General features: G+C 47.3%; 2 protein-coding genes across 2 annotated transcripts; both read left to right on the top strand.

Moving 5' to 3' along the window:
• Positions 1–1179: 1179 nt before the first annotated feature.
• On the top strand, positions 1180–7139 carry LOC106908394 (fibroblast growth factor 6). Its single transcript, XM_014974474.2, has 3 exons — positions 1180–2303; positions 2728–2831; positions 5495–7139. Exons 1-3 carry the CDS (start codon positions 1988–1990, stop codon positions 5669–5671), a joined length of 597 nt encoding a protein of 198 aa, XP_014829960.1. The 5' UTR covers positions 1180–1987; the 3' UTR covers positions 5672–7139.
• Positions 7140–11436: 4297 nt separating this feature from the next.
• Positions 11437–14228, top strand: LOC106908390 (uncharacterized). Its single transcript, XM_014974470.2, has 3 exons — positions 11437–12285; positions 12572–12675; positions 12759–14228. Exons 1-3 carry the CDS (start codon positions 12120–12122, stop codon positions 13131–13133), a joined length of 645 nt encoding a protein of 214 aa, XP_014829956.1. The 5' UTR covers positions 11437–12119; the 3' UTR covers positions 13134–14228.
• Positions 14229–15103: the final 875 nt, after the last annotated feature.

Raw genomic sequence — 15103 nt, forward strand, 5'->3', positions numbered from 1 at the left:
AAATCATCACTGAAATAGTGAATCTAATCAAAATGAATTCAGGTCGGATGACGCTGCGCGTTCAGACCAGCAGGTGAGTCGGTTTCATTTTACATCAGTCCGTGTTTTTATCCTTGCAGAGTAAAAGTTAAATGTTTATCCGCTTGATGGGATCTGGATTAACTGAATGTTAATAAAACCGCAAAGAAATGAAACGTAACAGAAGATGACTTGGGATCCGCTGCGCGGTGGTTCGGTCACTGACAGTAACTGTCAGCCTGTGTAGTTTTAAATATCCATGTCCAGACTCGGTTTGTGTATACCCAGGGGCGCAACTACATATTATTCAGGTGGATGCGAAAACATAAATCGCCCCCCCAAAGGAAGGTACGTAAGGGTGGAGCATAGAAAACATACGGTCGCTCCGTATGAGCGATCATATCTTACCCCCCCCTCCCCCTCCGGAGATGAAGACACGTGAAAGGTAAAACTTGCTACATTTACATTTACATGTGCGCGAGGTGAAGTGTATGTGAAGGCATCATCGGGCGCCGCCCCCTCTGGTGCAGCGCCCCTATGCGCTGCATACCCACTTTTTGCGCCACTGTGTACCCTTGCTTGTGTGGACGCTTGTTTGTATATTGTCCATGTTTTTGACTTACACTGTCTTGGTCTCCTGGGTTTTCATGTTTGTGGTCTTTCAGCTGTAATTATTTTTGTCGGTTTTATTGTGTGCTGCTCTTTTTTCATCCGAAAGATGGGGAGGGGAAAATCCCGTGTTTGCTTTGTCACTGTGATCAACGACCTGTTGTTGGTGGATCATTAAAATAAAATTAAATTAAAAAATGACGGTCAAAAAAAGTCTATCGCCTTTTTAGTGTCTCTGCTCCAGTTACAAAATTAGTTGACTATTATTTCAATAATCAATTAATCGGTTCATCCCTAATTAAATTATGGAAATAATCGAATATTTTGGACCTAATTAAACCGGGATGATGATGATGATGATGATGATGATGATGATCTGAGCGGTTAATATGGAAATGTCGCCATCTGCTGGAGATGTGGAGGAAGGGTTGCAGGTGCCGGGCCTCCCTCCCCGCCCCCGCCTGTTGTCTGTTACATGAAGAAGGTGATACCCCCCTGCCCCCCGCTCTCCCTGCTGCGGGACCGGCATGCAGGGAACGGAATGCGGGCCGATCAGGTTCTCCTCCTGGTTCTTCTGCTGCTTTTCCTCCTGAGCTGAGAAATGTCTGGATGAACACTGGATCTGATTGGGCCGCTCTGGTTCCGGCTGCCTTGGCGGACTTGAACACCCTCTCCGCCCCCCCCCCAACGCCACCTGACCTCTCCGGCGCACCTGACGCGTCGATTCACCCAGAAAACCTTTATTTTATTTTATTTTATTTTTTCAAGGAAAAGTTGCGGAGCTGCGCGGCTGAGGACCACCAGAGCTCCGTCATTGCTCTCCGGTGACAGCCGGCCTGTTTTTACACCTCCATTCTAAATAAGGAAGCGGCCTGACAGACACATGACCGCCCGCCCGGCCCAATTTGGGAGCCGCAGCGCCCCACCACGACCCAGGCCGCTGACCGCCGCCAATCTGGCGCAGACTGCCACCATGTCAACCCGGGATGCGGGAGCCCGGCCCGGGTAGAACCAGAACAAGGGCTGCTCGGTGATTCGACAGGCGGCCCGGAGGATCAGTGGAACCAGAACCGAGCCGCAGACCGTCGGAGCGAGAGAGAAAGGAAGAGAGAGAGAGAGAGAGAGAGAGAGCGGGGCGCAGAGGAGCTGCGAACCATGGTAATCACCAGCGGCGGCAGCAGCAGCAGCATCTCCATCAGCTCCAGCGCGCCCTCCGCCGTCTCCTCTCCTCCCGACCCCCGGGGTTCCGGAGCCCCGCTCTGCCCCTCGCCAGCCAGCCGCCGCCATGCAGCACCAGCGACACGGGGCGCGCTATTTTTAGGCTCATTAATTTGGAGCACGTGGCCCCGAGGAGAACCGGATGTCCGCTGCGCTAAGGTTCTTCGGCAGAATGTCCTGCTGGACGCCGACCGCGGCGCTGCTCCTGGGCGTCCTATTGGGAGCCACGGCGGGGGCGCCAGCGCCGGACGCGGCTCCGCTGGACCGGCGCTGGGAGACGCTGTTCTCACGCTCCGTGCTGGGGGTCTCCGGGGAGAAACCGGAGCTCAGTTGGGAGACTGACTACCTGCTGGGCATCCAGCGAGTCCGGAGGCTCTACTGCAACGTGGGGATCGGGTTCCACCTGCAGGTCCTCCCCGACGGCGGCATCAGCGGGGCGCACAGCGAGGACCCGTACAGTGAGTTCCTCCCCGGGCTGACGCAGGGAGGCAGGAGGCTGGAGCGGAGCGGAGCAGGCTGCCCCCGCGGCCCCCGTTAACATGCATGAGCAGACCTCTGCTCCTCACTGGGAGAATTAAATTTCTTCCGAATGTGATGCTATTAAAAACAAGCATCATCAGCCCATCTTCATCCTCCTCCTCCTCTTCCTCAGCCATGTCATGAATGTATGGACGGTTTTAGACCCAACTTATTTTTACGCAGCCATGGCGCGCGCCCCCATGCATCGGAGTGCATGCGCTGATGCATCTGCTGCAGTTCCTGCCTGGATGCAGCGCAGCATGCGGAACAAAGGCCCCGCATGCTGCTCGGCTCCCTGCGGGGTTCCCAGCGGGACGGCGTGTCCTCTGTGTCCGCTCTAACACGCTCTATGTCCCGCTGCAGGTCTGATCCAAATCTCCACGGTGGAGCGCGGCGTGGTGAGCCTGTTCGGGCTGCGCAGCGAGCGCTTCGTGGCCATGAACAGCCGCGGCAGGCTGTACGGGACGGTAGGTGAACCCGCAGCTCCGCCAGCTCAGAAAGGTCTATTTAAAGGCCGCTGATGAGGCTAGCAGGTGCAGCGTGGGAATCCCCCTGAAGCCCGTTAAAGCCACGGCGCTAATTTCACAGGGAACTGCCCGTTCTGGGCCCGGGGAGCCCGGGGGAGTGGGGAGGGGGGATATACCTGCAGAAGTCTCCACTCCCTTCACACTGGATCGCATTTCACTGATCAGAACAGAAACATCCTGCATGCTTCTCAACATGATCTAAAAAGTGTGGTGGGCGTTTGTCTTCAGCCCTCCTCAGTCTGATGGAGCAGTTCCGGTTCTGGTTCCAGTTCTGTAGAGGTTATGGAGGAGGTTCTGGTTCTGGTTCTGGGTCAGTTTAGAGCAGGGTTCGTTCCGCAACAACATCCAAGCATAAAACGTGAGTTCTCTGTCAGCGCAGACGGAAAAAAGGAAAACCGGAAACAGACGTCACATGAGACGTCCAGTCAGAGGATGTGCGGATATACATTTGATGTTTAAATATTTTTATGACGGGACGCCCCATTGATGCAGCAGCCAGAGTGAAGGGATATTATTGATATAAAGATGATTATTAATATTAATATAATGATGATTCCGATCAGAGGTTTCCATGGAAACGGGCATTTATGATCATTTTAAAATGTGATGTAACATCAGAAGCAGAGAGAGAAATTCTAATATTTTTAGTCATTATTAGTGTAATAAATAAATAATAAAATGATAGAAGTGCAACATTTATTTATTTTATTATTTGATATTTAATACTTTTACTTACTCCTGATTTTCAAGGTTTGGATGTCTGAAAGCTCGTTTGATCAGAATACAGGTTCTGATGTGTTGCTATTGGAGATGTTCTGTTGAAATTAATCTGTAATTAATCTGTAGTTCTTTAATCTGAACCAAGCTGGAATTATTTCTGAAAAGTACAGAATTACGAGGTTTTACACTGAAACAGTATTGTAGATTTAACATGTAATAATATAATAACATGATTTTAATAATAACAGTAACGGCCCTGATGGAGCCGCTCGTTATGGAACAGAAGAAGAAGAAAAGTTGTTCAGTTTGGATCCAGGAACCAGGTGGGTCAGAGGAGAGCAGAACTCAAGCACAGCATGGCAGTGGCAGCATCATGATGTGGGAAGGTGAATAGGGCTAAATCAGGACAAACCTGGAAGAAGACCTGCAGAAGAGCTGAGACTGGGGTCAAAGTTCAGCTTCCAGCAGGACAACCAGAACAGACAGACAGATATATTATGGGATGGTGTAGATCAGAGCTGACTCACAGCTTAGAGTGGCCTAGTCAAAGTCCAGATCTGACTCCACCAGAGAATCTGCAAAATGTTGTGAAGACAGACAAACCCAGAGGAGGCTGAATATAAACACACACCACACTTTTCAGCTGGGTTTGGTACGAAAAATCATAAATCAATTTTTCTGGGATGGGGTGTGAAAACTTTGGCAGGAAGATTTTTCTGCAGACTGAATCCAAGTAACAGATCAGAGGTTTCAGTTTGTTATTTTAATATGACAGCATTAATAATCACAATAATAATATTATTACTGCAGACAAGAGCAGCTGGTGAACGGTGGACATGTCCAGAGGACAGACAGGAATGTCCGGGGTGTGTGTGTGTGTGTGTGAGAATGCAGCTGCTTATCTGACTCTGAGTGATGAAGTGTCGGCTTGTGAGCAGCCGGAGCATCTGATAAGTGATTGGACTAGGCCACATACTTGCTCAGCGCTGCTGAGGATTTCTTCTCTTTCTCTGTGACACATCAGTGAGACGGAGAGGAAATGAAAACATGCTTATTTATTGTTAAGGTCATTAAAACCAGAGCGCAGCTGGTTTGGAGGTGAAACTGAAAGTTCAAGTTTCATTTGATGTTTAATGGAGATGATAAAGAAAAGTGAAGGGAGTCACTGGAAAGTCAAGAAAACAGCCTAAAGCCTCTTTTCGTGTCTCTGCTCCAGTTAACATTAATCAATTACTAAATTAGTTGACAATTATTTCAATAATAATAACATGTACATTAATTTGGACCTAACTAAATGTATTTAAACTTTCCTGTTGGTGGGATGAAGATGGCGACATTTCACTGTTGTTACAGCTGAAGACATTAATCAAAATGAATCAATTATTGGAATAATCAGCTCATTTAGTGATTGATTAATTGTTAACTGGAGCATAAAGACTGAAAGAACAACACAGAGACATAATGAAGCCAAAAGTATATAAAATATTCAAGATAAAAACCTTTTTATGTCTGTAAACCTGATGTTCCAGAACTCCTCTGGTTCAGTTTCAGCTTCACCTGATTCACATTCAGGAAAAATCAGGAGGTGCTGCTGCCTCTCCAGCAAACATTGTGACCTGTCACCTGGACAGGTCACAATAAATACCAATAATTATCAGTAAAAATCAATAATTATCAGCAAATGAGGAATGGTGTTTCTGTCTGCTGGGTTTTCTTAGATAAAACGTTTTTAACCTAATTTGAATAATTAATTGAGCGCCCTGCCCTGGCTGATAACGAGGATCAATAATAATATCTATAACTGAGTTGAAATCGTTTTTCTGTAATCATGAACATGGCGGCTGTGAGGTCTGACCTCTGCTTCGTCCTTCCTGTCCCTGCAGACCGTCTTCCATGATGAGTGTAAGTTCAGGGAGAGTCTTCTGGCCAACAACTACAACGCCTACGAGTCTGCGGCGCACCGCGGCTGCTTCATAGCGCTGAGCAAACATGGCCGCGTCAAGAGGGGCAACAGGGCCACCACCGCCATGACAGTCACCCACTTCTTACCCCGGATATGAGGCAGAAAGAGGCAATAACAAACTGATTTGCACATGTGGATTATTATTATCCCAGGTGAGAAACACCTGGACAGGCCTGAAAACCTGGACCGGACTGCAGCAGGAGGAGTGGGTTGAGGAGCACCTTCTTCATGAGGAAGAGGAGGGAGAGGACTTCCTCCTTTAGGGACGGACCTTCCTGTTCCTGTTTGGCGTTTTTGCGTCAGGAGGAAGCAGCTGTGCCCCCCCTCGCCCCGCTGCATGCCAGAAATGCTGATCTGGAGTCAGAAATAGCAGCGACCCCAGCGTCATGCCGCCCTGAGCCAGAGCCCAATTCCTGGAGGGTCTGACGTTCCTGGCATGGATCCTGACATTCCTGAGGATCCACGCCAGGAGGAAACTTCACCCCCCACCCCCCATCGGTGTGACTGGGCTTTTATTTTGAAGTGTTCAGGTTACTGACAGCAGATTATTGAGGTTCTTCATAATTCATCCTGATTTATTTAGCATTATTATTAATGTTATTGTTGTTATTTTGTGTCAGCACCAAATTATTAATCCCAGATTATTAATCCCAGGATTTTCAGCTCAATCTGCTGGTTTGGTTTTAATGTTCAAATTTTTTCAAGCAGCATAATTTACTTGAACACAGAGCAGAAGGAGCCCATCAGGGGGCGCTGCCCCTCCAGGAGTGTCCTCTGTGTTTGTCCCCTCCTGGCACCTGTCCACCTCGCCATGACCTTTGACCCTCAGCTCTGCTCCTATTTCTGCTGGTGTTGGAAAAGCACCAGTTCAAAAGTATTCACGCCTCCACGTTTTTCCTGATCCATCAGAAAAACTCCAGAGTTCTGGTTCCGACCCGAACGCTGTCTGTACCAACTACTCAGTTTTGCTCTGATTTCAACAATCTGAAGCATTTTGATGAAGAAAAAAAACTTTTCCACAGCATTCTGGTTGATCTACAGGAAGTGATGTAACAAAGGGGTTTGGTAGCAGAGAGGAGTTCAGACCCGGTTCTGGTTCTGTTGGAGAGCCGCTGAGGTCAGTTTTGTTGTAACAGTCGGTCCAGTAAACTGGATCCGGTTCTTCCTACCAGTTGATGATGAGGACAGAGACTCCAGGTTGTCATGGAGATGATCCTGAATGACCTTTGATGACCTTTAGGCCTGCGCAGACACATCACCTGTAGCTTTTTAAACTTTACATCCAAATGAAGGTGCAGCACTTCTCTATAAATTGTTCTTATTTTCAGTGTCTGCAGGTTTCTGTGCAGGAGGTGAGGTGGTCGTTCTTCCTCCTAACTTTTTCTGAGCAGCTGACAGCAGCTTCTGTCAGTTTGTTATTTGCAGTACAGAGAAATCCGTCGGCAGCATTTTGGTTTGTTTCAGAGTGAAAGTCTGGAGAAAGCTGATGAGAAACAGAAAAAAACATCTATAACCTCCAGATGCAAGTAGAGATCTGAGTGAGCCGGTTAAGTCTGCTTTAAATGTCCGCAGGGAGCTGGAGGTCAGCTGCAAACTGGAGGTCAGCTGCCACCTAGAGGTCAGCTGTCACCTAGAGGTCAGCTGTCACCTAGAGGTCAGCTGCCAGCTGGAGGTCAGCTGTCACCTGGAGGTCAGCTGTCACCTAGAGGTCAGCTGTCACCTAGAGGTCAGCTGCCAGCTGGGGTCAGCTGCCAACTGGAGGTCAGCTGCCAGCTGGGGGCAGCTGCCAACTGGAGGTCAGCTGCCCCCAACTGGAGGTCAGCTGCCAGCTGGGGGCAGCTGCCAACTGGAGGTCAGCTGCCCCCAACTGGAGGTCAGCTGCCAGCTGGGGTCAGCTGCCAACTGGAGGTCAGCTGCCCCCAACTGGAGGTCAGCTGCCAGCTGGGGGCAGCTGCCAACTGGAGGTCAGCTGCCCCCAACTGGAGGTCAGCTGCCAGCTGGGGTCAGCTGCCAACTGGAGGTCAGCTGCCAGCTGGGGGCAGCTGCCAACTGGAGGTCAGCTGCCCCCAACTGGAGGTCAGCTGTCACCTAGAGGTCAGCTGCCAGCTGGAGGTCAGCTGTCACCTAGAGGTCAGCTGTCAGCTGGAGGTCAGCTGTCAACTGGAGGTCAGCTGTCAGCTGGAGGTCAGCTGTCAACTGGAGGTCAGCTGTCACCTAGAGGTCAGCTGTCAGCTGGAGGTCAGCTGTCAACTGGAGGTCAGCTGTCACCTAGAGGTCAGCTGTCAACTGGAGGTCAGCTGCCAACTGGAGGTCAGCTGTCAATTTGAGGTCAGCTGTCACTTAGAGGTCAGCTGTCAGCTGGAGGTCAGCTGTCAGCTGGAGGTCAGCTGCCAGCTGGAGGTCAGCTGTCAGCTGGAGGTCAGCTGTCAACTGGAGGTCAGCTGTCAGCTGGAGGTCAGCTGTCACCTAGAGGTCAGCTGTCAGCTGGAGGTCAGCTGTCAACTGGAGGTCAGCTGTCACCTAGAGGTCAGCTGTCACCTAGAGGTCAGCTGTCAGCTGGAGGTCAGCTGTCAACTGGAGGTCAGCTGTCACCTAGAGGTCAGCTGTCAGCTGGAGGTCAGCTGTCAACTAGAGGTCAGCTGTCAGCTGGAGGTCAGAGCTGTGTAGTTGGTCCAGCTGCAGCCTGTTTGTTTCAGTTTCCTGCACTCCTGGTTCTTCCTCCTGTTTTTAATACCTCACCTTCTGCCTTAGTTCCGATTGTTGAAATGATTGTAAATTAGTTTGAAAACAGATTTCTCCAGTCGTTTGTTTCTGAAATATAAGTGAGAAAAATACTATATAACAAATAGTTTTCCTTTTATTTTTGTACGTCTGTGCTGTGCACAGCAGTCAACTGTATTCCTGAGATGAAAATAAAAATTGTTTTGTAAAATCTTTTGCAGTGAATTTCTTCCAGGTTTTGTTTCGGTTACCGTATTTTCCGTATTATAAGGCGCACTCTGAATTATGGCGTCTGTTTCTGTATTTAACACATACAAAAGGCGCACCGGATTATAAGACGCAGGCTAAAACATACGGTCAACAACAAAAAAAATGGTAACGGAAACAAAACTTTAAGTTTAGTTGAACTTTATTCGACTATGTAACAATACACTCACGTTATTTTTTATTCCTCGTCCACAAGTCCATCAAAGTCCTCCTCTTCTGTGTCTGAATTGAACAGCTGGCCAATTTCGCCATCAAACATGCCAGGCTCCCTCTCATCATTGTCGGAGTCTCTCAGTAAATGTGTGTTCAGTCTGTCGTCCATCGCTCCCACGCCGCTCCCAACTTCTGTTTGAACGGCCTGTTTACACCGATGTCCAGCGGTTGGAGTTCTTCTGCTAATCCTCATGAAATGATGACAAACTCCGAATTAGTTTGCTTCGCTTCCTTTTTCACAGCAGTGAGATGGGCGCGCATGGAGTCGAAGATGAACAGGGATGGTGATGCGTGGAAAAACCGATCTGGTTTTTACTGGAGGCGTATGCTGCAGAACTTGGACAACAATTCTCTGATTGGTTTATCGCTGCTGCCGTCTGTACTGTACACTTTACGTCTCTGTGTCCGGGACAGATTTTGGAATTCAGTGCACATATAAGGCGCCCCGGATTATATGGCGCACTGCTGATTTTTGAGAAAATTTAAGGCTTTTAGGTGCCTCATAGTCTGGAAAATACGGTAATTTTTGGACCTGAGGAGAAAGTAAAGGTGAGCGTGGAGCGCCCTCTGCTGGTCAGAGGATGGACAGTAAAAGCATGTCACAACAAGGGTAAGACAGCAACAAGTGGTATCACCAGCATTGTGTCAAGGCACAGATTGATGAATGTGTTATTTAAGAGTTAGACTTGAGTAAAGTGGGTTCTTTATGAATAATGCTTGCAGTCTGACCCTTTGCTGTGACATAATGAATGCATAAGGTCAAACAGTCCAGTGGCCCCAGGTGAGGAAGGCCATCATGTTCAGATGTCCCTTACCAGAAAATGCATGCCCTGCAGTGTGAAGATGTTGGATGTTAATGTGCTATATGACAATTGTGAAAAAGGCTGCTCAGGTGCTGAGGCCCTTTAAGGGGGCGGAGCTTAGAGCACCTGTGGATCAGCACGCAGATGAAAAGAGGGAGAGAAGAAAAGGGGCCGAGAGTTACCGATCACATTTGTGTAGTTTGAGTTACCGTTTGTTGTTACCTTTTTATTTTCGATGTGTGCGTGGAATACAAGTAAGTGATGTTAGAAAGTGAAGAATATTATTTATGCATCTGAATATTTAAGTTTTAGCGTTAATTAATTGCAAGCTTCGTTCACGTGCGCACTTGAGCTACACAACGTGGTTTTTTGTGTTGTGTTTATTTAGAACAATATTTGTGTAACCTTTATTAGTGTAGTTAGTGAAGTAAGTGTGTTTTTATTTCAGTCATTTATTCATCACACTGATGCTGCATTATTATTGATATTTTGTAGAATCACACCGTTACGGCGAAATAAAGACTGAACAGCAAGTGCAGGCTGGACCAACTGATGTGGGGTTCTGGTTTCTTTGGGGTTCTGACCGGACTCACCACAGTGATTTAGCATTTCCATCAGCAAGTTACAGTTTCCTAACTTTTAACATTTATAATCACTCTTCTTCTGTGAGCTACCGGTTCAGATCAACAGGACAATAGACAGGGGATGCAGGGATTGGGAGGATCAAATTAAGACGCATCCCCTCCTGTAGACAGTTAAGGTGATATTAAATCTTCCATACCTCCGTTTTCTCATGCGTTAAGCTATTATGGTGTTAAAGAAAAAGCGGAGAACATGTTCATCAGACACTGTAAAACATTGGACTCGTGTCTCATTAAAGGTGTCAAAACTGTATTTCAATTCATCTGCGAAATATGAAAACATTTCTCATCAATATGCGAGTTTAGAGCGATGCGCGTTCCCACCTGTCCCTCTGGGCAGGTTGCTGCAAAGAGGGGGTTACCATGGAAACCACAACAATCAATCAACCAGTTCTGGGAGCGGTACCGAGACGGACTGGGTCCGGAACCGGAAACGGAACCGCCTGGCTGACCCAACCCTGCCTGATGGAATGTGACCAGAACCGTTTCTAAAGTTTTACAGTTAAGAATGAACTTCAATAATCTGGGTTCATTATGTCATCATGACTTTAAAAATGTCAGTTTCAAAGTAAATACATAATTATCAAGCTAAATGTTTAGCTTGATTTAGCTCGCTAACCAAATGTTAACCTTAAACTAATTATTTATCCTGGTGGTCCATCTTCTCTCCTTGTCCAGATGACGGATTTACAGCCGTTATGTCTTACAAAATAAATCAATCTGAATACATAAAGCGGGATGTTGGGAAAACACAAACCTGTTATTTTTTAAATCAAATAAACTGAAATTCTGGGGCCTTGTAACATTTAAAATTGTACAATTCATGTTTAAGGTCAGAAATCATCAACTTCCACCCAATATACAAAAACTGTTTTGTGACAGAGAGGGGTTATAATTTAGGAGGTGAAGGATATTTAAAAATCAAGTATCAGAACAACCAGGACGCGTTTCTGTTTATCGGTGTGTGGAGATGATAAATATATAAACCAGTTTAAAAAGGACCTGATTGGGAAACATGAGTGTTTTAAAGTCCATAAAGGCTATTAATGATATAAAATGTTTAAATAATTGTACATCTAAAGATGAGAATGTACAATTATTTAAACACTTTATATCATCAATTTATCTTTTTGGTGTTTCAACATTTAATTGATAAGTTTATGAGTATGAAATGGGGCAGGACATCTTAAGATCTTGGATCTTCTGCTCCTTTTCAAACAGATAATATAAAATCGCATTTCACTTGGGTGTGATAACTTGTTTAATTTTATTTTTCTTCTTTCTTGGTTTTACTTTTGTCTGTTTGAAATAAATGAATAATTCACTGGGGATTAAACTTTGCTCAGGATCATTTACAAGCTGTGGAGTTTAGCTGTGAGAGTCAAAGTGTTTTATAGCCTGATGAGGTCAGCAGGTCACCGAAAGACGCCGCGGCGTGAGAAAATGAGTTACAGCTCCGTTGTGCAACGGCGTGGGAGCAGCGGAAGTGTGTACAGTTAATTAATAAGCAGGGGATGAATCATTGATGCTGTGACTCAGCATGGGGCCATGGGAGGTTCTGGACGTTCCTCTGGGTCGACCTGGCCGCCGCAACAAACAGGTTCTGGTTCTGACCCGGCTCCTTCCAGAAAAACATCATTAGAGCAGAATCTCTTTACGTTTCAACTCATTTCATGCTATAATGAATTAATCTCATTTTAATGCAGAAAAGTCCTAAAAACCAATGAATGCTGTAAAATGAGGCTGGCGGTGCGGCTGCAGGGAGGCTCCGCGGTATTTTGGTAAATCAGTTAGCCGGTTTATTGACCCTCTGTTTAAATAAGCCTGTTGGACTTTCTCCTGCTCCAGAAGCTGCCCTCTCACCATTTGAGCTTTTGGAGAGGAACCCTCGCCGCTGACCATGCAGCTGGTTCCCCTCGCACTCTTCCTGACTGTGTTGCATGTTTGTGGCAGAGCGGAGAGCAGAGCGAGGCCGCGGCGGCCGCAGGCGGGCGACGCGGATGCCGCGGCTCCCGCCGGTCCGCGACGCCTCCGCCTGGACCTGAGACCAAACGCTCCTCACCTGGGTGAGTCTGATCCTGACTCCACGATCGTCTTCATCAGCGCCAGGATCACAAACGGCTCCAGTCGGATCCAAACTGAGGCGTCTTCAGGATTCACAACATTTTACTCCACAAAATGTTCAGTTTTCCTGCAATATGTTTGGAAAAACAATCATTTTTCACAATTTCAGACAAACCGTAATCTTTCTGAAGGGATTTCAGATTCTATTGATTATTTTCATGACTTCTAAATAAACAATATTCCTGGTAATTAAAAGTTATTTTTCTGAATTATTGAATCATTTTTCAGTCGTTCTGCCGGTAGCTGCAGCACCCGACAGCTGGGTGCTGATCTTTGACTTGAGACGGAGACGCTTCCTGTGTGTGGACGTAAAGGGACAACTCTACAAGTCTGTGAGTATCTTCCAGATCCACCTTAACAGATCCACCTTAACAGAGCAGATCTCAGTAAACGTTTCTGTTTGTCTCCATGACAGAGACAGAAGGACAGAGGACACTGTCTCTTCCGACATATTTGGTTCCAGCGGGCTGAGCGCCATGACCCGTTTTCCTCTTTGAGCAGGAGCTGGCTGGTCAAACTGGAGGTTGGTGGGCCAGGAGTTGTCCGTGGGGGGCCACCGGACGGCCAGTCAGTGAAGAGGCAGAGAAGGAGCGAGGAGGTGAATCCGTCCGATCCTCTGAGGACAGAGTCCCATCCATCTCCTCCTGTGAAGGATGTGGAGCCAAACCAGGCGGGCGCCGTTTCCAAGGAAACCATCACTTCCTGTGACGACCCGCTGCGGGTGCTGAGGCCCAACGGACACGGCAGTCCCGTCAAGACGAACATCGCAGAGAGAGCAGAGCAGGAGTGACGTCCTGCAGCTGCTGGTTGTCAGGAAGCAAAGAAAAAGAAAGTCTGACGCTGCAGAGCAATGGGCCACATGCAGAGACCAAATGGGACCAAGTGGGACCAAATGGGACCAAATGGGACCAAGTGGGACCAAATGGGATCAAGTGGGACCAAATGGGACCGAGTGGGACCAAGTAAGACCAAGTGGGACCAAATGGGACCGAGTGGGACCAAGGGGGACCGATTGGGACCAAGGGGGACCGAGTGGGACTAAATGGGACCAAGTGGGAACAAATGGGACCAAGTGGGACCAAATGGGATCAAGTGGGACCAAATGGGATCAAGTGGGACCAAATGGGACTGAGTGGGACCAAATGGGACCGAGTGGGACCAAGGGGGACCGATTGGGACCAAGGGGGACCGAGTGGGACTAAATGGGACTGAGTGGGACCAAATGGAACCGAGTGGGACCAAATGAGACCGAGTGGAACCGAGTGGGACCAAGGGGGACCGAGTGGGACTAAATGGGACCGAGTGGGACCAAATGGAACCGAGTGGAACCGAGTGGGACCGAGTGGAGCCGAGTGGGACCAAATGAAACCGAGTGGGACCAAATGGAATCGAGTGGGACCAAATGGAATCGAGTGGGACCGAGTGGAACTGAGTGGAACTGAGTGGGACCAAATGAGACCAAATGGGACCGAGTGGGACCAGCTTCCTGTGTGCGGCGCCGGCGCGCTGTGCTCCAATCAGACGCTCTCTGAGGTCTCATCTGATCACTGAGGCTCCACTGCCTCTGTTTGAACAGCAGATGAGGGATAAGCTGCTCCTGCTGACCTTTAACCTCTGTTGTCTGTTAAATTTTAATCCTTGAGCCAGATGAGGCAACACTTTCTTCACATATATTCAAAAACTCTAAATATTCTCACTGAAATGCTAAAAGCGAGTAATGAATGATGGAAAGAGAAATGATCCGGTGCTGGACACCAACAGTCTCAGCAATTAAGATATTTATTTATTGAAATGTGTAACATAGCTTCTTTTATTGTGTGCTGTTTTTTATTTATATATTTCTGATAGAAAATAAAAATTAGAAAAAATGCCTGAAACCAGAAAAGTTCTTTAGCTTCTTTAATCAGAGCAGGAAGACGAGCGGATCGCTGCGGGAGTTTCACCTTCCTCCTCACCTCCATACGCTGTTCACCGCTGCAAATATTTTAGCTGAGCTGCTCCTGAAAAGTTGCAGATAGTACAGTTTACAAAAAGTATTGTATGTATGTTTTACTCTTTTATTGCTTTTACAAATCAATCATAATCAACTAAATTATGTTGTTTTTGACAATTTTTTTTTACAAAAAATCCTTTAAAGTGAACAAATGTTCCTTTCCAGTCCTTCAGCTGAACCCTCCACTTGTGGTCTATTTAAAGCTGACTTCCTGGTTCTTGTAGCTCCTCAGATTCCTCTTTGACCTCTGACCCCAGGTTCATCTGAGAGCAACTCGTTTTGGTGTTGTCTCTCTAAATGCTAATGAGGTAGTTCAGACCCCGCCCCCTGCTGTTCGGCCATTTTTGTAGTTTGATAGCAGAGATAGATTATCTGACGGTGCAGAAACGTTTCTGACCAGCAGTAGACTCGTCCATCCAGCCTGACATGTTGGAGCCAGAAAACGACTCAACGTGAACGAACACGTCTGGAAAACCTCAGCATGGTTAGCGGGTTAGCTAAGGCTAGCGCCAAGAACGCACTGAACTCATCTGGATCATGTGTTCCCCTAATAACTTTTCAAAACTCAGAGTAAGGTTCTGTTCTCTAGCTAACTGCTAGCACACAGCGCTAACATTAGCAGAAGGCTAAAAACAAAATTATCAGCACAACTAATTGATGTCTATGATGGTTTGTTATCATTTTAGCGTTAGCAGCTTAGCGTTTTGCTGCGGTCGTTTCCACAGACAGGAGGAACCGAGTCTTGATGCTAACGGGGGTCGCTGAAG

Source organism: Poecilia mexicana, unplaced genomic scaffold (genome assembly GCF_051168715.1).
Source record: "Poecilia mexicana isolate PSO_F unplaced genomic scaffold, ASM5116871v1 scaffold_6, whole genome shotgun sequence".
Lineage (NCBI taxonomy): Eukaryota > Metazoa > Chordata > Actinopteri > Cyprinodontiformes > Poeciliidae > Poecilia > Poecilia mexicana.